Genomic DNA, 24,851 nt, shown 5'->3' with positions numbered 1-24,851 from the left:
CTAGAGCAGCTTCACTTACTCAGCTAACAGAAATCTGTTTTTTTCCCCCAGAACCTGCATCATTTAAAATGCACCATTATCAAATTATCTGCATAAATCACTGAGGGTAAAGCCCTAGGTAAATGTCTAGTTTGCAGATTTCCAAACTGATTTTTCAGTGGCTCTGCTTCCTTCAGAAAGTGTTTTGCCTTCTAGAAAGTAAATATACCAGAGTTGCAAATCTATAATTTGGGCAGCCAATAACAAGTGATAGATATAAAAAGTAACTGCCACTATTAATGCATGACTGATATGTTTTCTTCTAGACAATGGAAGCCATTGATGGTGGAAAACTTTTTTCCACTGCCTACTTAATGGATTTAGGAGCCTGCATTAGAACTCTACGCTACTGTGCAGGCTGGGCTGATAAAGTTCATGGTCGTACCATTCCAATGGGTGAGTAGTTTTGAGACAGACTTTTCAAGCCAGAACTGATGAGTGTGGTGTGCCTTTGAACTGCTAAAAATTCTGTAATGTGGAAAAATATCTTGCCTTGGGAAAGATTTCAGACAAATATTAATATGGATTGGTTAAGCCTTATCAGATGCCTCTTTTTGCACATTTGGCACAGTTAACATAACTTACTTATTTACATTTTTGGTATTTATTCAACTACACAATATTAATTATTTACTAGAGAAATATTAAGTTCTACATGTGAAACTAAATATGAAGAAGTTTTTTTTTTTAATGGGCAATATTAGTGGTAGAGGTTACACATAGTGTAACAATATTGGAAACCAGATGTTAAGAAAGGACTTTGGCTCAATAAAGACTAAAACCCGGGCCTGAAGAAAGTGACGTTCCCTACTGTTCTTTGATTCCATTATTTGAGGGTGGATGAGGAAGAGTCTGACTGGAAGAAGGGAAGGGAAGAAATTCACCTGATTTAGCTCAAAGCCCATTCTGTTGTCCCTTCCATTGATCAACTCTAAGGAATTTGGCTGCCCTGCTTTCTCTCTAAGAAAGATAAATTTGTAATGAAGGAGGAATTAGGAAAAACTAGAGTGACAAATATTTCAAACTTCAGAGATTTTTGCATCACACAGACCTCTATACTAGGCTTACTGGAACACGTTTGTTTGAAACCAAGGGGATTTTATATTTAATGGATTTCATGTCAGCTAATATTTAATATTAAAAAATGTCTGATAAGCATCTAGGATCGTGAGTAGCTTTTTTTAAAAACCACTTTCAAAGAAAAGTGGGGGAAGGGGAGAAGAAGGAATTAAAAATGCTGAGTGGGCCTGCTTCACTGAGGCATGTAGGAAAGGTCCAGATTGAATCCAGATGTATTTTTTGTGGCATACTTTAGATTTTGAAAATATCATTTATAAGTACAAGAGTATGTAGTTGTGTTTGGTAACTAAGTTTATCTTCTTTATACTTGAGCTGTTTCTCACAAAGGTTTTTGTCTGACTGTACTCTTTTTTTCCCCTCTTGTTTAGATGGAAACTTTTTCACATTTACGAGACGTGAACCCATTGGTGTGTGTGGACAAATTATTCCTGTGAGTTTTTTATTTAAAAGGAGTTACTTTCAAAATTATCTCTACACAAATGAATGTATGGATCTTTAACCATCAGAACCTTCCTTCTCAGGCTAGACTCTTTCTGGCCTGATCGTGAGAGGAGCTGTGCTAAAATCAGAAGGTGTTTGGCACATGAAGGGTAAACTGATCACAAAGTATAGCACTGTTTAAAATATGTACAGTTTCGAAGGTAAAATAAATTATTTCCCTAGGAGTCTTAGTCATGGACGAGGACCCATTGGGCTAGGTATTGTACAAACACAGAACAGAAAGACAGTCCCTGCCCTCAAAGAGCTTCCAATCTAAATATGAGACAAGAAATAACAGATGGATACAAGCAGACAAGGCGTAAACAAAACAATCTGCATTATCTCTTATAATAAGTTGTACCTTTTGGTGTATTCTCTGGCCACTTCACCCCTCACAGATCTTCAGAGATGGTCAGTTGGCACATTGTACCCTCCTCTGTCCCTGGCTGCAGGCACAGAGACCCATTGCCTCCTGCCTGCATGAAGTATTTTCAAAAGACTGTTGGCCCACCTTGCCCCAGCTACATCGTCTGCAGCAGCATGACCAGGAGATGTTTCTCCAGTGCTGTGTGGGTGATTTAAAGACTCTTTATGTACCCCATGATGTTCATTCCCTATGATAGCAGTACATACCAATGCTAGTAGAAGATAAACCTTTTCAAACACCAGCTTCAGCAGGTTGCGGAGTGGAGAGACAGACTGTTAATGATACTGAAGCTATTTCCTGTTGATTGTGAGACAACAAACCAATCAGTTGACTCTCCGGAGATGCACAGCAAGGGGAGCAAGCCAACCAGCTGCTCCTTGAAGACTCCTGAGAATGAGAGAACCAATCAACCACTCGCCAAAGCCATGTGGAGGTGAGAGGTTGAAAGTTACAACCCCATTCACTTCAGTAGGCCAATTCAGGTGAGGAATTAGAGAGAGGAGGTGATGGCAAGATTCACCAGTTTCATCACTAAACTAGCAACTTTTGTCATGCTTTGCTTGAGTTGCATTAGGTATTTTCAGCCTCATCTGATCTCCAACTGCCAGTTTGAGTGCACTGAAATCACATAAACCCAAATCAGTGGATTTTGCACAGCCTATGTGGCAGTTCATGCTTCTGTTGAAGGGAAAGCAAATGCAATACAATGTTGTATTAGAAATAGGATACATCTTCTCATCTGTCTTTTAGTGGAACTTCCCTTTGGTTATGTTTATCTGGAAGATTGCTGCTGCCCTTTGTTGTGGAAACACAGTGATCGTCAAACCAGCAGAAGAAACTCCACTGACTGCTATTTACATGGGATCTTTAATTAAAGAGGTAAGTTTGCCACAGCAGACTACTACACTTTTCAAAGAGGCCAGTACAGTAGTAAGAACTAGTTTGCACTGTGCCAAAAGAGCAAATAGCATATCTAGCCTTGTATTATAGAATTTACTGCAAACCACTGAAGCAATTGAAGGGTAAAAAGCTTACATATTTTACAATCTAGCCTATTGAAAAAAAAATCCCATCACATTAGCAATCTAGTAAACTAAATTTCTTGGCAAATGACTGTGTTATAACAGCATCATACCTTTCAAAATTCAAAGCAAACAAGAAGCGTTTGGAAATGAGTGGTGATTAGTTTATCATCAAGTTTATCCTAGTAACAAATCTGTTTGTGTGGGTGATTTTACGGTACACATATTTTGTTCACCTGGGTTTATGATTAATAAGGATAACATTAAACTGCTTGACTGCTGCCAAACTTCATGTACAATATGTCCAAGTATAATACACCTCCTGTGCTTCTGAATTCCCAAGTACAGTAGTCCTTAACATTCCGTTGGTTTCAAAGTAATGTTACTGGGTGTCACCAAGCAGAGAAGGGTGGTGAAATGCCTCTCGTTAGGGTCAATAAAACAAACTAAAAACTTTATCTAGATGTGGTTACTGTCACCAAGGTCAATAATCACCAGGTCAGTAACTTCCCCAAGTACTAGCAGCCCTGACTCAGCATATTGTAGTGTTCTGCCTTGTAACAATGACTCATCACAAATACAGTCCATAGTACATTTAGGACAAACATAAAAATATGTTGAAATGGAATTGATTCACAAAAGGGCCAAATGCTGCTCATAGTGAGTCGCATAGGAAAACTTTGCTAAAAAATACAATTTGGGGGAATTGCTTTTACTGCTCAAGGTATTCCATCTGTTCATTTTAAACAGCAAAAATAAAGATAATGGCTCCACTGAAAAGCAATATAAAAGAGAAATTAACTTAGTTCTGTCCTGGTCTTGATGAAGTGCCATCTCTCTCTAAATATAAGATTAACATTCCTGCAATAAGGAGTCAACTGTATTCAAAATCTCAGTGCGGTTGTTCAACAGAGTATAACTGATATAATACTATGGCACTTTTATGTAGAAAGGAGTAGAATTACTTTTTTCATTTTAAAAACTTAAAGTTTTATCATTTTCCATTTTGTTTCTGTTTTCTTTATCCAAATTTTACCTGTTGAAATCTCAGGTATATCTGAAGTTTAAACATATCCGGATTGAATATTTTTGATGGATGCTCCTAGATAGGTTATAGGGCATTAAAATGTGCAAATTCTTATCAAAGTTGTCAAATTGTTTCTGAGTCCAAATTTGTGACCCAAAATTCATTGCAGCTCTTCTTTTGCATCTGAATCACCTATTGAAATCTGAGCCTAGTAGTAGTGGCAAAAAGTTGTTACTCTGATAGCTGCTTTATGTGAAACCAATTGGTGATCCTAATTCATGTCTTCATGGATAAGTGTTCACGTCAGAATACAACATAGTCACAGCTGGCACTAACTGATGCCCTCATTGGCAGTCTCATTATGGAGACCAGTGACAGAATAGATTTATAAACCCTACACTGTCATTCCCCCCCACCCCCCGGCCAACGGTGGTCCTTTTAGGTTACGGATGAAACACAGCTAAGGAAGCATGGAGAAGATTTCATTATTGCAGACCCATTCTGTAGCTAAACAGAGGACTTCAGTTGCCAATGACGTCAATCTGGAACCTATAATAAGCACTTTAAAAGACTGAGTTCAAAAAAAATAATTAAAAAACCTGCTTATATTATATATGTTATGTTATTATATTATATTTGATATTATAATTTAATATCAAATATAATATAATAACATAACATATATAATATAGGGCCTAGAAGCTAACTAGGGTCAGGGTACTATTATGTTAGGGAACATGAAATAACTTTTAAAAAATATATACAATATGTGTATGAGTCTCAGTTATGTGGTATTCTTAATTAAACATGTCTGTCTGAGAGTTAGATTGCACTATTAAGTGCCTCAAAGGCTTCTTATTTCAAAGTCCCAGTTCAACTCTAAAAAGGGATTCTGTTAAAGTGACAAACCAAGGGATCCAGGTTTATTACCTTCAGTGATTCCATGCCACATTTGTTTCATGTAAAGTAAAACAATCTTCTGCTAATTGCCAGCCCTGCAGACTCATTCTGTGAAATTGAGGCCCACCTTAACTATACTTGCTTTGCACCTCAGTTGGGTCTAAGTTAGCAGTGAGGATTCAAGGGCAGGAAAGGAACCCAACTTGATTTTCAGACCCTAGTGGGAGTTTGCTGGGGGGGACAGTTGGGGTGGGAGGGAGGAGAGAGAGACATATTCTGTTTGTAAACTGAGCAAATTTCATCTGGAGTCACTGAGAGACAATGGGTTTGAGTCAAGCCAAAATTTGTATACCAGGGAGGAGAACAGCTCTGAAGAGAAGCTTTTAAAGGGAGGCTAAACAGCACATTTCCTAGGTACACAGGACATGGCTCCGTACAAGCCAGATCCACCCACTTTATATTGGAAAGTTCCTTGCTAGCAGTCTCCCACCAAAGAGGTTCAGCTCAGGTTGTGCCAATGGAAAGAAGGAAGCCATTCCGTGTGGCACACCTCAGTGACATTTTTACAGTCACTTTCCAGAGCAGAATCTCACTCTACATCAGCAATCAAATGAATGGAATTGCCTTAATGAACCTGAAAAAGATATTAACCAATTTTCACGTCATTAAACATTTTCTGACTTGGGGAGGGGCATATTGAATTAATGCTGTTTCACCATTTGACAAAAACATTGAAATAATGACAGAAAATGAGTCTGCTTTTCCAAAAGAATGTCTGCAGTGGATTGGAGCAAGATGCCTAGTCTGGAAGAAAAGCAAAAAAGACAGAATTGTCGAATAGAAAAATTTCCCACCCATTGGGGAAAAATTATTGGGGAATTGTAGAACAGAAACAATTTAATCAGAGTAACAGAAGTGCTCGTCCATTCTTCATCATTAACTCATAGTTCTCGTGGTTTATACCATTTAGGCTGGATTTCCACCAGGGGTAGTGAATATTGTGCCAGGTTTTGGACCCACGGCTGGAGCAGCAATTTCTCACCACATGGACATAGATAAAGTGGCTTTCACAGGCTCTACAGAGGTATTATTCTGAATGCAAGTAACTATAAACTGGAACGCTCTGCTCCTCTGATTCTCAGTAATGATTTAGTGTCTAGCTTGCTTTATGTAATTATTTTAACTTTTTTTCTTTTTTGGCTGCTGTTTTGTTAAACAAAGTCTGTAATGATTTGTTAGTTACTGAAAACTTCAAACATATCTAAACAATGTTTGTACTGTAGGAAGGCCTCTTCAGACAAAGGAATCCAATGAGATACAATTAGTTCTAACTTAGCAGTACTATTTTAAGGCTTCTTTTTAAAAATATTATTCTCATATCTTTTTTGGGGTGTGAGGTTGTCTTATAAATTTGAAAACGCAACAAATGGAACTTTCTACTATTTAATTTCAACAATGACATTTTGATAGGGAAAACCACCTGAAATTTAGGCCCAATTCTTGCAAAGATTTATGCATATGTATGCACATAAGTGATCCTATTACAGTCAATTGGACTGTTCACATATGTAAAGTCAAACTTATGCATAAGTCTTTACAGGATGGGCCTCTGTTTAAATTATGACTCCTCAGAGGGTTGTGAGGTTATTACATGGGGGGTTATGGGCTGTCAGCCTCTACTCCAAACCCCGCTTCACCTCCAGCATGTATAATAGTGTTAAATATAAAACAAATGTTTTTAATTTATAAGGGGGGTGGTACACAGAGGCTTGCTTTGTGAAAGTGGTCACCAGTACAAAAGTTTGAGAACCACTAGTGTAGATGATCACTAATGCCATAGGCCAGGGGTTGGCAACCTTTCAGAAGTCATGTGCTGAGTCTTCATTTATTCGCTCTAATTTAAGGTTTCGCGTGCCAGTAATACATTTTAACTTTTTTAGAAGGTCTCTTTCTATGTCTATAATATATAACTAAACTATTGTTGTAATCTAAAGTAAATAAGGTTTTTAAAATGTTTAAGAAGATTAATTTAAAATTAAATTAAAATGCAGAGCCCCCCAAACTGATGGTCAGGACCCGGGCAATGTGACTACCACTGAAAATCAGCTCGCGTGCCGCCTTCAGCACGCGGGCCATAGGTTGCCTGCCCCTGCTTAGGCCTTTACCATGACATAAATGAATAAATGGCATCAATAACTCATATATCAAAGGAAATTTTCTTTGAGAAGAAAAGTGCATTTGATAATGTTTCCATTCAGTATTTAAAGATGGTTGCAGATAATTTCCCCACTCTTCACTTTACAAAAAAGCAAAAGTCTGAGCTAATAGTTGCCCAGTAAGGGCATTATTTAATTATACTGTATGTGTTTTCTGTGGAAGGCTTAAGAACACCAATGTTATAAGAGTGTGCCACACAGAAGTGTGAGTAAGAGACTGAATATACTTCTCTGTCATGGGGGTAGCATCCAAAGGTTAATACACCTGTCATATGACAAGGGTCCATATCCACTGACTGCAAATAGCTGCTTTTCCTCCCAGGAATTTCTAGGTATGAGAAGAATGCTCACAGAGCTTCCTAATGGAGATCAGTAAGGGGTTGGCAACATAACTCTTCCCATTAGCTGCTAGTTTGCAGCAGGTGGAGCTTCTCCAGAGCTTCTTACAGCTGGCTGGTGCAGGGGGAGAGGAGAAAATCCCCAAACCCTGCAGTCATGAGAGGCCAGGCCAGGAATCAATGACAATTCCTTCCCTCACAGAGTAACTTATCAGCAAGAAAGAGCAGCTGTTCCTGGAAGCAGGAAGATCTAGGCACAATCAATCCCCCCAAATTATCCAGCTGCAACAAAAGCCGACCAGACTCTACCCACTCTATCCCTTACACTGAAACTGGCATCACCACCCTACCTTCTCCAGTCCAGTTTGCAAGGGAGTCCACTTAATAATACGATAGGTGGAGGGGAAACAGAATGGTGCCATGGGCTGTGTCTGCCTTTCCCATATTCTCTAGTCCCCTCTGGGCCTCCTTACCTCATCCTGCTGAAAAGGTAGAAGTTGGACGAGGGAAGGATGGCCTGTGCAGACAGAGCTCTCCTCTCCACAGCTCCCCTCCCACATATGGTGCTTCAAAAGTCTTTCCCATTGCCTGGAGTAGAGGAAGGCTGCTTGAGTGGGAGAAGGTGGGAGATCAGAGCCCTGGTGCCCTGTGGCTGCAGCTTTTCCTGCCCCCTGCCTCAGAATGCCTGTGTTACAGAGGTGGGGGTGATGTTAGTGCTCAGTGCTGCTCCAAGACAGGCACATGATTGGTGAGGGACGTGCCGTGTCCACCTGAGCAAGCCACAGAATAACCATTCACAGATGCATTAGTGGGAGCTGGGCTTATCTCTGGTTTGAGGATGGGGGAATTTCTGGGGAACATAAGACTCAGGGACCCACCCCACTATCTGATCCCCCCCAAATATTTTTTTAATGATTCTCATATTGGACAGTTACTAACCTGACCTTCACTTTTTTGGGAAAGTGAGAGCTGGGGATGGAACAACACTTTTAAGTTTATGGGTTTTGTTATGAAAATGTTTAGATGAAATTCTCTTTTGTGCTACATTTTAGGTTGGCAAACTGATCAAAGAAGCTGCTGGGAAGAGTAATCTGAAGAGGGTTACATTGGAACTTGGAGGGAAAAGTCCTAATATCATATTTGCAGATGCAGATTGTTAGTAGTTCTATTTATCTTTTTTCCTGTTATAGCTACCTTACTCTTTTGCTTCTTGGTCTTAGACAATGTATCCAAATCACTTTTGTTTTATTTCTTTTCTATGCACACCACATTTTTTATTTGTCCAGTACCTGTGTGGGATCTTTCATTCTTTACTAGTCATGCCTCAGGACCTTTAACTTAATATTCACATAAAAATTGGAAGAAAGGAACTTGGTCTGACATTCATGGAAGGACAGAACTTTTGTCAGTGTGTCAGCCCTTAGTATTGTGTGGTAGTATCAGCTTTGGGTACAAAACTAACTTCTGTTGTGGGACATGAATCCGTGAGATTCTGGACCAATGGCAAGAGTGCTGCGAATTCAGGCAGATGGATATCTGAAAGCTGATCATTTTCAGCAACCAACTCAAATGAATGCTCCTTTTGGCACTGTTGACCCAGCATCATGAGAAAATGTGGAATGAAAATTCTATACCATGTACTTAAAGGTAAAATTCTATACCATGTACTTCTATACCATGCACTTATCTAAGTATATCATATTTCGCTGTCTTTTGAATAGTAGCGTTGGATACATGTAAACAGGTGATCATCTGTGCCTTAAAAGACCACATAATGGAAAGGTTTACAAATGAGGTGGCATGACAAAAGGAGGCAAGGAAACTTTTCCACATGTTCTGAGCATTCAAAACCGGTATATGTAGAGACGGTAAAGAAATGAGACTTGATTAAATATTCATTTCATTGCAGTGGACAATGCTGTGGAACTTGCACACGTTGGTCTATTCTACCATCAGGGTCAATGCTGCATAGCAGGCTCTAGGATTTTTGTGGAAGAACCTATTTATGAAGAATTTGTCCGCAGGAGCGTTGAGCGAGCTAAGAAAATTACCCTTGGTGATCCTCTGTCTTGTGGTGTAAGTCAAGGTCCCCAGGTAGGTTACACTTATCTGACATTTTATGGTCCTGTAATGCAATGGCAAAGAAGTACTGGGATGGGGTGTACTCCCCACACTGGCCCTGAGAGGGTATATTAGGCCTAATTAACCTATAGGCAGCACCTGGCGGGGCAGCCAGGGAGCAGGGAGTGGTTAATCAGCTATGAGGCTCAACTGGATAGGAACAGGAGGGACCTGTAAAAAGCCGGGTAGTTGGCAACAGAAGGAGGCTGTAGGGAAGTAGGCTGCAGTCACTCCTTGGGAGAATAGAGATACGTTAGGACTATAGAGGATAATCCACAGTTATTCCCTGAGAGGAGTGTTGGGAGACTGGCAAACCCAAAGAGGGGGGAAGCCAGGAAGGTAGGAGAAGGCTCAGAGGAAAAGCAGCAAAGAACAGGAATGTAGAACTTGGCTGCTGTTTAGAGGGGCCCTGCGCTGGAACTCGGAGTAGAGAGAGAGCCCGGTTTCCCCTACCAGCCATTGTGGACGTGGCACAGGCCAGGCAGAGGCCAGTGGACTGCCTGGGACAATTTCTTCTGGAAAGTCTTCGTTTCACCCTTCCACCCTGTCCCGGAAGGGGAAACACTCATAGTGACCTGACCGGAGGGAGGGCTGAGTCACAAAGAGGAGGCTGTGGTTCCTGGAGTGAGTGGGCCTCTATGACAGGCACCACACTGTAAAATATATTCTATTGTTAATTACTGTGATGGATTGGATCACAGAAACCTCCTTGAGACTGCCAACCAATGTGCTGAGACTACCTCTAAGCCCATTTTCCCTGGCAGCTTGGGACTTCAGTGCTCTGCCTAGTTTGAGCCAGACACGCTAGCCTGCTACAAACCCAGACCCAGGTCTGAACAACATCTCCCACAAGCTGCAGGCTTAACTGAAAACAGCTTAAATGCTCCTGTCTCCAGCACTCAGATACCCAGCTCCCAATAGGGTCCAAACCCCAAATAAGTCTGTTTTACCCTCTATAAAGCATATGCAGGGTAAACTCATAAATTGTTTACCCTCTATAACACTGATAGAGAGATATGCACAGTTCCATCCCACCCCCCCTGGTATTAATACATACTCTGGGTTAATTAATAAGTAAAAAGTGATTTTATTAAATACAAAGAAAAGGATTTAAGTTGTTCCAAATAATAACAGACAGAACTAAGTAAATTACCAAACAAAATAAAATAAAACACACAAGTCTAAACCTAATACAGTAAGAAAGTGATTACAGATGAAATCACACCCTCAGAGATGTTCCAATAAGTTTCTTTTTCAGACTAGCCTCCTTCTAGTCTGGGTCCAGCAATCAGTCACACCCCTGTGGTTACTGTCCTTTGTTCAAGTTTCTTTCAGGTATCCTTTGGGGGTGGAGAGGCTCTCTCTCTCTTGATCCAGCTGAAGACAAAATGGAGGGGTCTCCCAATGGCTTAAATAGAGATGGAGATGGATGGAGACTCCTTCCTCTCTCCTATGCAGAATCCAGCTGCAAGGTGGCATTTTGGAGTCACATGGGCAAGTCACATGTCCATGCGTGACTCAGAACTTTACAGGTGGCAGCCATTGCTTACATGCTACCTTGAAAGTCCCCAGGTAGACTTTTTATGTGGATTGGAGTCTTCCAAGGTCTATTGTCCATTAAGTGTTTCTTGACTGGGCACTTAACTTGCAAATTCCTCTCTAAAGAAGCTGACCAAATGCCTTACTAAGGCTACCGAAAATCAAGCAAGTACACAGCCAATAGTCATAACTTTGAATACAAAAATGATACATGCATACAAATAGGATGAATATATTCAGTAGATCATAACCTTTGGAGAGATATGTTACTTGGCATATATAGCATAATTCATATTCCAGTTATGTCTTATTTACATCCATAAGCATATTTCCATAAAGCATTATGGGGTGCATCATTAATTAGAGTCCTGGAGAGGATTACATACCAGGAGACCGGCATTTTATGCCTTACTATCTTTAACTAAAAGTTCTTGGGCAACATACTTCACCTCCTTGCCTCAGTTCCCTCTTCTATAGGTTAGGGATAATACTATCATACCCACCCACCCCCTAAAGTGCTTTGAGAAAACTCAGATGAAGGCCATTGTAGAAGTTCAAATTATTATTATCTATATATACTAATCAGAGACCTCTAACAATAATATATTTAAGTACTACCACTGTATTATAAGTGAACAGCTGTGTAGAAATCAAAGTTACTGATTTTTTCCCACTCCTCCAAGGCTCTTGTGCTTCCAGTTCTGCTCCCCAAAATATTGCAAATTTTAAACACATTGTATCACAACTTGTTGGTGACCCATTTTGCTCTGCAGAACCTTAACTTGTTACATAAATATCCAATTAAGCATATTTTAAACTATAACATTATGCAACTGATAAGGATTCTTTTTAGGTTATTTATAGAATAAAAGTATCTTCTTAGAGCTAGAACTGAGCAAAGAAAACTCCCCAAAATTAATAGTTATAAAATGTTCCTTTTCCTGGCAACTGTACTGACACTTTGAATAATCAAAGACATCACACAAAGGTGTGTCCTGTTAGTGAAGTAATAACCATATCCTGGATTGAATAAACACCAAGGCCAAGGAATGTGGTGTTCATAACAATGAACTTCAGAGAATTAAGGTGTGTGTGTGTGTGTGTTTCTTAGTCTAGTGTGTGATTAATGCTGAGCTAATATGAAGCCACCCTCATGTTATTGTTGCTGTACTGAGTTTAAAATTAAGTACTCCTGCTTGATAAGAAAGAGGAAAACAAACCTACGGCAATCTAAAGGACTGGTCAAAGTGCTGAAAGGTACATTTCTGAAGAGGTTTAAAGGGAAAATAAAAACCCCTTTTCTTCCCACTCCCACAATGTCCCTTTCTTGCCCTCATTTACATTCTTAGCTCACCAGACCCGTTATCTTCCTCCCAGGCCAGCAGAGCTTTTATCCCCAGAATCAATATACCATACTATTGCTTACATTGTTTTCCAAAACTGAATTGAAAAAGGGATGGACTGGATTCAGCTGAACGTGGTGAACAACAGTTACACACATTCAAAACAGTAACAACAGTATTGTTTAGTAATTAGTTCAAGCCCTTCCCTTTTTTTCTGTAAGTTCCTTGAACTATTTTAGACCTCGTCGCAGTCCAAAAGGCAGCAGCAGTTTGTGACACAGCTGCTTCTTTCAACTCATTAAGAGCACCAATTGAAATATTGACATTTTTTGTATTGGAAAGTGAGTTAAAAGTGACAGGTGGGCCAGACCCTGAAGTTGAAAGAGTAGCTGTGCACTTTGGGGGCGATGGTAGGTTAAAATTCTCACTTTCAGTTCTGCCCATTTCCCTCCTACTCTAGCTGTCTCTCTTCATCGTCTCATGCTGCTTTTATTTTTCTTGTTTCTCCTCCCCGATATCCATTAAATATAATGAGCATGGGATGTGTGTGTTTTATTCTTTACATTATTGAGGTACCATGACCAAGATTTTGCAAAGTGTGGGGTGCTTAAAGTTTGTAAGTCCATTTTTAGGTACCCTAAGGGGCCTAACTTTGAAAAGTTCTGAGCACCCAGCAGCTCCCATATAGGCCACTTATTTTGGTGTATGAGGGGCCCAGTTTGGAAAATCTTGGTCCCACTGGACTCCAGTGGAGATTTGTGTACAGGTGTGATGTCATTAAAAGGACCCAATCAGAATGTAGACAATCGGTGTCTCCAGCCAAACTCTAACATGTAGGATACACAGGTTCATTTTATTTTATTTTTTTTAATTGACCTCCTAGAGAAATGTTTCCTCTTTAGCCCAATTCCCAGGATTGGCAAGATTGCTATCTGAGATACTGTATACAAAAGTCTTATCATTTCCAAGAGTGTTATCAAACAGCCATGTAAAGCTAAGAGTGAGAGCTTTATTCCATGGGGAAGCGGAGCTTCCCAGCTTCTCAGTGAAACCTGTCTCTTACACTGGAAGGACCTAGTCATAACACTTTTATTTCTATTGTGACACTTGATGTTATTTTGGGAGGTCCTGCACAGTGGTATTCATGGGAGCACACTATATCATCACATATTCATTCATATGTACATGCACATTGACTCACACATTATCATCACTTATTTTTATTTGGGTATTACAATAGGGCCCAGAGGCCTCCATCAGATTAAGGCTCCATTGTGCTGGGTGCTGTCCAAACAAATAGTATGAAACAGAGTCTGTCCTGAACAACTTACAATCTAGTTTACATTATAACTGAAGTACCAAAGAGTTAGTCTGGAAAGTGGACACAACTGCCAGCTATTTCAATTCAATACTTTCTATTCTTCATGATGTTGCACATATCAAAGATATTTTGCCCATGAGGATAACAATAACCTTATATATCTATTGCGTACAATAAGGCAATTGCTTAAAAGTGTAGTGGGTGGCCAAAGTGGGAAAACTGTTAGACTTCAGTCCTCATAAATATCTTCCAGCTTTTCTTGTAGCTTTTGTTGAACCATTGGGTAGGTTGGAACCTTACAAAATAGACTGAAATGACCCAGGGTTCTCCAAAGCCTTTTAAAAATACTGTTTTATGGGAATGAGTGTGATAATACTAGAGCTGATTAAGCTAAAGTGTTTGGCTTCCTGCTTTGTTCTTCTGTTTGCTTAGTCAACTCTCTGGTCCCCTTCTCTACTGTGTGGAAAAGGGATGAGGTGCAAAACATCCATGGTGATACCAGACCGCAAAGAATGAAAAAAGAAGAAAAACTGCTTCCCAGATAAAGCTTTCTGTGTATACTTTATTAGCTAAAGGGTTTACTTATTACTCAACTAAGTAAGGGTTTACTTAGAAACTCTACCAGTAAGGTTTTAAAACACAACCCTGACAACTGTAAACAATGGTTTGAGCAGTTGACAAGTTTGAGAACTGGACAAATCATGAGTATTACAATGAGATTTGGCTTGAAGTCAAATTCTGTAGCAAGAGTTCAGTTTTCACCTTGTCTCTCTAAAGTACTGTGTGTGTCATCTTAAGCAAGAAGATAGAACTCCTTCCGCCTCCCTCCCCAGCAAAATGATATAAAAATGGAAAAACTGCTCAATAAGAATGCTGATAAATGCTGGGCAAAAGTAAACACAGTGTGCCTAACTGAACTTAATCATTGGGAGTTTTGCCACTAACTTCATTGGGGACCAGGATTTCACCTTGAGTGTTTTGCTGTCCAGAGTAAGGACCCTATCCACATTAATGGATAGGAGTAACTATACTCATGGGAGTAGTCTCTCATTGTCTTCATATAGGGCTGAACCTCAAAAACGTGCAGAAAAAAAAATCTCAGAGAAAACAGACAAGATAGGAAGGTTCTCAACCTATAAGAAACAAGTTGTGTTGTTGGTCTTATATTTTGAAACTTATACAGAGTTACTTGTCCATTCCTATCTTTAGGGAAATTTTGAACAGTAGTGTGTTTATTTTGCTGCTCCAGTAATAACTTTCTAACATGGTACAACTCTATTTTCTGTTATCAGCTTTGCCCTTTTGTTGGGAATGGCTTGTCTCAGTTGCATTCCCATTGTAAATGCCTGCTCCTTCCACATCTCGTTCTGATGGACCTGCCAAGCTGATATATGCTTGGTGGTGCTTGCATTTGTTTTTTGATTTTGGTGTAACACGATAAACTGCCATTCAAGCTCAATGCCAACAGTTATTCTGTATTCCAGCAACTTCCAGTGACAGAACAAAATGAAATAGTACAGAATTCAAATTCTGCTGTGTTCCCCGCCCCCCCCCCCCCCCCACTACTGTTAGTAGAAGAGTGTGACCAATCCAGCAGTTCTTGGGAAGGCTCGATCCCAAACAATCTCACAGACATCAGTGGGTGCTAGATCGGGCCCTGTATTAGGACTGCGGGATCAGTCTCAGTGATGCCCACTTGCATGGGCCAATAGTAATTCCACAGATTTCAAAGTACAGAAAGAAGTCTGCAATTAATGTATTTTATAGAGGAATCTTAATTTTTTTATGCAACTAGAATATCAGCTCATTTAGAACATTTAACCCTTTGTACTGTGCTTATATTTCTAATTACTGATATACCGGTATATGTTCTGGATACATTTCTAAGAATGCTGAATTTGTTCATCATGTTAAGTACTCCACACATATACCAGTATATGGAAAAAGCCTGTAAAGTTTTGAGACGTTAAAGACAAAAAAATTTATGGGGCTTGCCAGCTGTTTCATTTCAACATGTAAGATTTAACGAAGCTACAGCATTGTTAAGGAGCGATTAATGAGTTGGGAAGGGATTGCTATCAGTACATGCTACTTTTATCCCTCCTGCAATATATTTTCATTTAGATTAATAAGGAGCAGTTTCATAAAATCCTTGACCTAATTGAGAGTGGGAAAAAAGAAGGAGCCAAACTGGAATGTGGAGGAGGTCCATGGGGAGACAAAGGTTACTTCATCCAGCCCACAGTTTTCTCTAATGTTACAGATGATATGCGCATCGCCAAAGAAGAGGTAAATAAATTCATGACAGTCTGTACTTTCACACGCAGTTCTCTGCTTAAATGTCTGTACAACATATTCATTTAAAAGGTCAGTTTGGTAGATAAAATTTTTCACAATAAATCTTTTCATTCTAGGTTGGTTCAGTTTAGAATCTCTTTCTTAGTTACTTACATTAGCTTAGTCAACTCAATGAAATGTGCTGGAAAAGGAGAATAATCTGCCTGGCTAAAAAATGGTTCCAGTTAGCGTCTATATGAGACAACAGGTCCAGTGGTTGGAACTGTTAGTTGCATCATCCTATACTGCCAGAGCTAGGGTAACACACAGCAGAGAAAACAAATCTTTCAGGAACAGCTTGTGAACGCCTTGAGGAGCAGCTATTTGCTGCAGTAGTCCCACTGACTTCCGTGGAACTATTTTGTTGAGTAGCTGCTCCCCCCTGGGTTCACAATCTGGCTGTCAACAGATTAATTTAAAGGGAATAAAAAAGCCCTGGTGCTTCTAGAATGAAACCTGAAGGGCCAGGAGCAACAGGAGAGTGGTTTAAAAATCACCTCCCAGTCAAATAGATTTGAAAGCTGTTTTGGTAATTTTGTTTGTTTGTTTTGTCTAGAAGTCAGGTGGCAAGTCTCACAGAAATATACTTCCTCACCAGTTTTACTGGTTTCCGTTAGGGCATCACTCCCGCAAGAATAGCCTTTCTGTTATCTGCACTGATCTAGACGAAACCAGGATGGGCAGAGACAATTTAAAAATGTTGAAGTTTAATTTACAATTTTGAACCTCAGAGGTTGACTTTCAATTTTAATTTGGGGTGGGGGAGGATGTTCAGGTGGTTGCTTCTTTTATCCAAACCAATTCATATAGCCTTAGTTGCAAAATTAGGACTAGATGCTGCTTCTAGTAAAGTTATGCATAAATCTCCCATTAATTTCAGTGGGAGCAAGACTGAGCCTATGTGGTACTATTCTCCTATCCCTAGTTACAGAAGTACTGAATGGTGCAGCACTGTAATTTCTGGCTGAGAACACAGAGCTAAATGAATTGCCCAATAACAGAAGAAGAGCTGAGTCTAATGGAATATTTTCCAGTGTAATAGGTAACATCTAGAAGGAGAGTAAAATTAGTTATTTTACTTGGCTTGCCTGTTTAGTTGCACAGGCACTTGTGGAGATAAAACGCTAATACAAGGTTTATGAGAGGAAAAGTTGAATGTCTTTTTCAATTTAAAAAATGGAGTTGACAAAAAAAAAAGTAATTTAAGAGATCACTGGAACACTGAACAGATCTGGTAACATCCTGTAATTTCATGTTAGGTATTAAATGATCTTCTGTTTCTCTTTAATTATTTTCTTGTTTACAATCATCTTACTTTAATTAATTGTAGACTCCATATTATTCTAACTTCACTTACACTTAGGATAGTACTGAACATTTAGTTATCATGCCCTAAAGTCTATTTTCTTGATTTGACTAATAACATAGGAATAAGACTCATGTGACAGAAATAAATACTTTTGAAATAAATTATTTCAAACAGTAAACCATGCTGATGTTTCCACAGATTTTAACCACTTTTATTTATTTTTGGATCTGAAATAGATTTTTGGGCCAGTGCAGCAAATCATGAAGTTTAAAACTGTAGATGAAGTTATCAAGAGGGCAAACAATACTCAGTATGGGTTAGCAGCAGCAGTTTTTACAAAAGACCTTGATAAAGCATTGACATTTGCAACTGCTCTTCAGGCTGGAACAGTATGGTATGTAACAATGATTTAATGTCCCTCATTGATACTATTTATAAGTAGCCTATGCTGAAATAGGAAGCCATTTCAACAACACTTTATTGCATGACTTACTATATGTTTTTCTTCTAAACCTTTCTGATCTCTAGGGAGGCAGATTCCATTCCCTTGCCCTCCAATACCTCATTTGCTATTATGTAGTATTTCTCATGAATCTACCAGTTAGAAAATCCAGGTGACTAGATGAACTCTCCATACACAATAGTGTGATAGCACAATATAAATTCAGTTCATAAAACTCAGTTTCCCACTTTACCTTAAAAAGCCCATTCTCTTAAAATGCTTCAGACATCAGCCTTGGTGGAGTGGCACCCTGGGGATGAGCTGAATGGAGAGAAAGACTCAAATAATGCAGTTCTCCACACTGAGAGTGGGCCTGGTGCACCAGTAAAGTGACACATGATAGTGAAAGGGGTAGACAGATTTTTCAAGGACCCAAAGCTTGGCCTTACTTTGTGTTAGATTTTAAACACCACACAATTAGCACCAGTCTCCTGTCCGATTAGATTTGTATTCTTTTGTGACTAATGTATGGTTACTGGTAACCCAAACAAATGCACCTTCTTACAAAAGTAATTTTAGGGTTTTGATTCAAGAGTAAGTATTTTTCTTTAGATTATTTAAAATTGTATAAACCCTTTAGAGAGAGAACTAATGTGAAGCATCCCAGTAGTCAATAACGAAAAACATTTAAAGAGATTAATTTAAAAAAATATTTTTTTGTCTCAAATAAATGTTGTTCTCTGTTGAAATCTCTGTTTTCTTCCTAATACTCACTTGCCAGTGTTGAAGTCAGTGAGACCTGGCAGTGAAAGAGAAGGGAATTAAACAAAGTAGAAATGAAGAATCTCTCAGTTGAAAATCCTGGAGGACTGAGTCAACTAATCAATTGAACTAGTAGAAGGCTGCCTCTGCCCACACTATTAATTCTGCTAGTTTTCAGCCCTATTAACAATTTTTGCCATAGGTAATTACACTTCTACTGAGGCTTCTTGTCCTAAACAGCAAATAATATAATGTAGTGGAACTGTCATGCAGAATCCAACAGAATATCCTGAGTGAATAGTGAAATGACCCTAGATTTTGTTTCTGAGAATAAACCTGACTGTTCCTTGGCCTCTGAAAAATGGTGCCAGAACTTCACAGATTTTCAGTAGGAGGGAGATTTGTTATAGTTGTCAGTTACAAATATAAAATCATCATTATCCCTTGAAGACTCTAAATTTGTAATACAAATCCAATGTCTAGTACTGTAAATGCAAGTATTACTGTTTCACTGAACTATGAACGACATACCTGGTAAGTATATTTAAGATCTTCAGCTGGTAGAAATCACCATAGCTCTACTGAAATCAAAGGCACTATACTGATGTTCACCAGCTGAGAATATGGCCCGTGATGTGTAAAATCATCTTTCTTTTTCAGGGTTAACTGCTATAGTGCAATGTCTGCTCACTGTCCTTTTGGAGGATTTAAAATGTCAGGAAATGGACGAGAAATGTAAGTAATGCTTCAGATCTGTACACTGGGATTTAGCTGCATGACATTCACAGGAATTCCAAAACTCAACTTTGGGGGACCACTTTTACCATTTCTCACTAGAACGCTTTACCTAGGGTCTGTAGTGTCATATAGTTCAGAGCTTTCCTGTTATTACATATAGCATCAGGCAAACATTTCATAAATGTCAGTAATTAAATTATTGACACTGTAGCCAGTGTCTCAAAGAATGGGCACTTATGGTGAGCTATAAGGGCTCACATGTACATGCAAAATTGGTATTTGTGGGTGCAGTTTTCCATTTTGTGTGCACACAGGAATGCTTTCATACAGTTACCTGAAAGCTCACGTATAATTTGTGGATTCCACTTTGGGTGCTCAGTTTTTGAAAATTCAACCCATCCTGCATATTGTAACTAGTGAGGCACACATTTCAAAAGTTTTGGAGGTTCATTTTAGTTTAGATGAACATTTCCAGGTTTGCAGGCTTGTGGCAACAACATTTTTAAATTGCTTCCCAGTTCCACTTTACTCAAAAGTAGCTACAGAAATAACCTTTCACAGTCTTTCAGTCCTTCTACCTCTGTTTTTGACCCAAACCACAAAGTGGAGAGGTACATATAAATGAAAAGCAAACCAAACTCTTTTGAATCTCTGAAGTTTGGTTCATATTCCTTTTGGATCACTTGTTGGTTTATCTGAGCCAGCTCACTCATCCCTACTTGTAATATTAGCATATGTGATCAGTCATGTAATGAATAATATCATGAAACATCTGATATCATGTAAGCCTGTGGCATTAAATAGCATTATGCCTTCTGATTTTCAGAACATACATTGAGAGTAGCCATTTTTAAGTTTCTAAAGAACACCAATATACCACAGCATCAATGTTCCATCTACATTAATTTGTTAATTGAAGGGTAAAGCCAAAACAATAAATATTTTCCCTTTCATTAAGTCTCATGATAGATACTTGCATAGAATAACAGAATTAATTTGATAACAACATATGTACAGGTGTACTGCATGTGAGTTAATGCTCTCATTCTGGAGATAATGAGTAGGATTTTTCAAAAGCACTCAGTATTGGCCTCAATCTGCTTCTTTTGGCAAAACTCTTATTAATTTTGAATGGAACAGCTAGGCCAAAGCTAGGTCCTTTTGAAAATCCCACTCAAAGTGAACAAATGATGATTTAAGCTATTGCTTAAAGACTGTTTTAAATATGGTATGTGACAAATACCTGAGGCAGCCATTTCTGAACCACTGTCTTTAGAAACCACTCTTTTTTTCCCTTCCAGAAATCAGGAGATACATACAGTTATTAGAGAAAGATTTCACCACTGGAAATTGTACAAAAATAATGTAAACACTGGTATTCTCTATAGTAAGGGTTTTTAAGGAAGTTGAGCACCTAATTCCCATTAGTGCCTTTGAAAATCTCCTTCCTCATGTTGTGTAGGAGTTCATCATGAAAGTTAATGGAGAGACATAAAAGGATAATCAGGAGGCAACATTTCCATTGGCTTGGGTATCTAACGTAGGAATCTGAGTCATAAGTAAACCAAACGAGAGAGAGAGAGAAAGAGAGAGAGAATGAGAATTTATGGAGAAAAGTCATATGGAAAGGAATACAATTTTGTGTTATATTTCTACACACAACATTTGGCAAAAATATTTTCAAGGAGAGGACACACAAACAAGCAAATGTGTGATAAATAACACAGAGGACAAAAAAGTGAATGTGTCAGGCTATATCTAGAACTAAAGCTAAAAGAAAACTTAGTGGGTAACCATTACAGTGAAGCTTATACACCATGATAGGTTAAGGGTCAGTCTGATTTAACTTTGTTTCCTGACGTCTGTTGGTTTATGTCAAAGCCTGAACAATATTTAAACATAATGTTATATACAATTTCTTTAGTGACTAAAAGTTCCCGTAATGGTTTCATTATGTGTTTCATTAACCCAAGAATAAGAATCTTAGGAAAATTCAGACAGCTGAGGAAGGCCCTGCAAGGTAACTCTGTAAGCATGTGGGTATATGTTGTGACAAATTTCTGATTTGGGGCTCAGAAATGCAGTTTAATGATATGCTAAATTTCTTTAGTAACATTGTTTCATACCAAAATGGAAGTCCTTTGACACATTTTTTCCTGGGAAGTAATTGCTTTTGTGTTGAAAATAGCATCCAGCAGAAGCCTAGCTATGCTGAAAACTTCCAAGGAGGCCAAGAAAATGTGGCCAATTGCACAGTGCTATAGCAGATCCATTCTGAGACATCACTAATATGATCAGCATTGCAGCGAATGCTATTGTTGTTTCTTGTTTATCTAGGGGAGAATATGGCATTCACGAATATACAGAGGTTAAGACTGTCACAATCAAAATTCCACAGAAGAATTCATAATGTTGCTTCAGGGCGGAATTTAGCATCTTCAAAATGCTAAGCAAATCTGCAAAGGTTAATTGTGTTGTGAAAATTTTTACATCCCAAATTATTCATTAACTTGCAAACAAGGAATTTGCTTACATTAACATGATCAAGATTAATGTAGAAACTTTACATGTAATTAACTGAGAAAGGGAAATTCTTATTGAGAAAGGACTATTTTTTCAGTAGGAGATATCTGTAGTGCTATGAAAATGTCTTTTTTTCCAATACATATAGCTTGTGCGGTTTGATTTAATGTGCTATTCTAAATATTAGATGACAAGCTGGCTTTACATTTCAGGACCTTAGCAAAAGCACTTACAAATTACTATCAAATCAATATTCTTCTCTGTCTCTTTGGAAAATCATAGATTTGTTCTGGATTCATTTCTAAGAATGCTGAATCTGTTCATCATGTTAAGTACTCCACACATGTAATCTGGATGTAAACCTTATTAAAATCTACTTTCAAATCTAATATTGTTTCTTTTACTGACATTTCAAATGGCAATAGTTTTCACTGAGCACTGTACAGTATATTTTGGATGCTACAGAATAGGCAGTTCTCTCAACTAAATGTGCTTAAGTCATTATAAGTATATTAAGTAGACTCTAGGAAAGCTAAACTGCCTAATTCTTTGACAATGTTGCTTACAGAAGAAAACTGTAACAAATACATAGATGTACAGAGACCAGGATAATCGGAGTCCAGCATTTAGAGTATGTCTACGCTTAGAAGTGGAGGTGTAAATTGCAACATGAGGTGACATACTCAAACTAGCTCTTATTGAGCTGCCATGCTAAAGATAGAGTGTGGCAATGCAATAGGAGGAGCTAGCTGCTCCAAATAAGGACTGCAGTCATGAACATGGTATAAACCCCTAGAAAGACAGACAAGAAGTAGAAGCAGAGTTCCTTTGGGGTGGTACACCTGCATTCTCTCTCTCTGTCCTGTTTCTCTTCTCCACTTTGTGTACACACACACACCCCTCAATGTTTTTCTCCAACTGTTCTCTTTAACCTCATCTCTCCATTATTTTCCCCTCCTCTTCTTCCTGATCCCTCTTGTTGTTCTTCATCTCCTTCTTCTCTCAGCCTCTCTCGCCCCTATTTTTACTCTCACACAATAGGGCTCCTTGTACTATGTGGTGGAGGCACCGTGTGTTGATATTATCATACAGCACCTCTGCCCACACCCTCCCACTGCAGGCTGCCTGCAGCAACATCAGTAGCCACTAGCTAAACCTGGAGTTGCACGTGAGGCACAGAGAGTGCTGCAACAGCACAGACCCACTATCAGAGATGCTTAGTGGTCCTAAACTCTGTTGAAGTCAAGACCCAGAGCAGTTGCACTGGCTCTCCCTCCCCATTGACAGCTCTACAAGTGTAGTCTGTCCATTAGCTAGAATATGGTACATTAGAAAACAGAAAATATGTACAATACAGAGGCTGTTGCACAGTACAGAATGGAAGATGATTTTATTTATTAGGGGTGTAAGACTCAAGCCTAACTCCCCTTCTGTCTACACACAAATCATGCTAACCCATGGCTCAGACCAGGATTCCAATGGTGTGGATGGTCTGAGCTTGAGTCAAGCCAAGACCCTGGGTTTGGACCCTATTGCTTTGCACTGTAGACTCAGCCCTACTGGACTCTTGCTCTGGGAGTCTGCCAAAAGTATCCCACAGGTCAATTTTCTTTGTCCTTTACACAGTCAAGTTTGGTGGACTGTCAAGTTTTCCCACACTGCACCACAAACAAAGGGCTAGAGCAGCCATATTTTGGGAAGGCGCTAGGACATCTGAGATATGGGTGGTTGGACTCGGGCCTGCATAATGCAATGTAGATTCTGAAGCCCAAGTTGGGACCCAGGGTTCACCAGTTCCTAACCTGGGGTTACGGATGAGTGTATGAAGGAAAGACTTGACGCCAAGTTGTAGAAATCCGAGGAGCCAAAAGCTGCTTTTCTGAGTTCACCTGCCTCTTTTATTATCTAAGATTACACATGCACAAATGCACAGCACAAATCAAGATTTCTTACAAAAATCTTCCATCACGAGCATAAACAGAAAAGCAAGTTGCGAAAACAGCCTCAGCTGTAAACACAGCAGTTCTGTGAGAAACAGCAGAGAAAGGAGACTACAAAACACTGCCAGCTGCAAACGGGGCCGTCTGTGTGAAAGCAAGGGGGGAGGATGGAGGAAGGCCAAGTTCCTGAGATAAGCAGGCCGAGTGTGCCCAGCTTGCAACAAGAACAAAGTGCTCCAATTAAAGGAGCACCCAGGCCTGTGGGCCCGGGGCCATTCCTACAAGTGTAGACACTGAAGCCCTGCATTATAGAACCCAGAGTCTGCTAACTTGACTGCTACTAACCTTGGGCTTACGTTACAGTGTAGACATAGCTTGTGATACATTTGTCAGCACAACCAAAACCCAGATTGGAACTTCACATCTGGCCCCTTCGCCAGATACTAACAAACTCCCCTGGACTATGGGGAAGATAAGATCAGGATTCTGTCTTGGTGGCCAGACCTATATCTGCACAGGATTCTATATTATCCTTTTCTGGAAGATGATACCCCCAAATCAACTCACTCATGCTCCAGAACAGTTTCATCACCACCCACATTTGGAGAATAAGCAGGATCCACATTCCAGCTCCCATTAGCAGAAGACTAAGGGGCTGTAGAAGAAATTGAACAGAGAGAAAAGTAGAGGGGGAATCAACAGTAATAGAAATGCAAGGTGATAGTGGTGGAGGGAGATTGTACAGGGGGGAAAAGAGCAAGAGAGAAAACACTGATCGTAAAATAGAGGCCAAATCAGAAAAGAAAACCTTGAAAGAAAGACAGAAGGAAGGAGCAGTTCAGGAGGGGAAAATGAAGCAAAACGTTTAAAGATGAAAAAAATGTAGAAAAAATAGTCAGTGGAAACATGGATACTAAAAAGAATTAAAGACTTGGCAAGATACAAGG

The 24,851-nt window shown here is 39.3% G+C and overlaps 1 protein-coding gene across 3 annotated transcripts in view; it reads left to right on the top strand.

The window, feature by feature from the left end:
* Positions 1–22,037, top strand: part of ALDH1A1 (aldehyde dehydrogenase 1 family member A1) — a 95,522-nt gene extending 73,485 nt beyond the window's left edge. For all 3 annotated transcript variants that reach the window (XM_075067278.1, XM_075067277.1, XM_075067276.1), the window contains 10 exons: positions 306–435; positions 1,488–1,549; positions 2,777–2,905; positions 5,946–6,059; positions 8,582–8,684; positions 9,439–9,623; positions 15,978–16,142; positions 17,736–17,893; positions 19,364–19,438; positions 21,779–22,037. In XM_075067278.1, coding sequence (XP_074923379.1) covers positions 306–435; positions 1,488–1,549; positions 2,777–2,905; positions 5,946–6,059; positions 8,582–8,684; positions 9,439–9,623; positions 15,978–16,142; positions 17,736–17,893; positions 19,364–19,438; positions 21,779–21,851 — 1,194 coding nt within the window. In that variant the 3' untranslated portion in view covers positions 21,852–22,037. The remainder of the gene's footprint in view (positions 1–305; positions 436–1,487; positions 1,550–2,776; positions 2,906–5,945; positions 6,060–8,581; positions 8,685–9,438; positions 9,624–15,977; positions 16,143–17,735; positions 17,894–19,363; positions 19,439–21,778) is intronic.
* Positions 22,038–24,851: the final 2,814 nt, after the last annotated feature.

This window comes from Chelonoidis abingdonii, chromosome 6, assembly GCF_003597395.2.
Source record: "Chelonoidis abingdonii isolate Lonesome George chromosome 6, CheloAbing_2.0, whole genome shotgun sequence".
Classification (NCBI taxonomy): domain Eukaryota; kingdom Metazoa; phylum Chordata; order Testudines; family Testudinidae; genus Chelonoidis; species Chelonoidis abingdonii.
The sequence above is the reverse complement of the archived record's forward strand: the minus strand, read 5'-3'. Positions and strand labels throughout refer to the sequence as shown.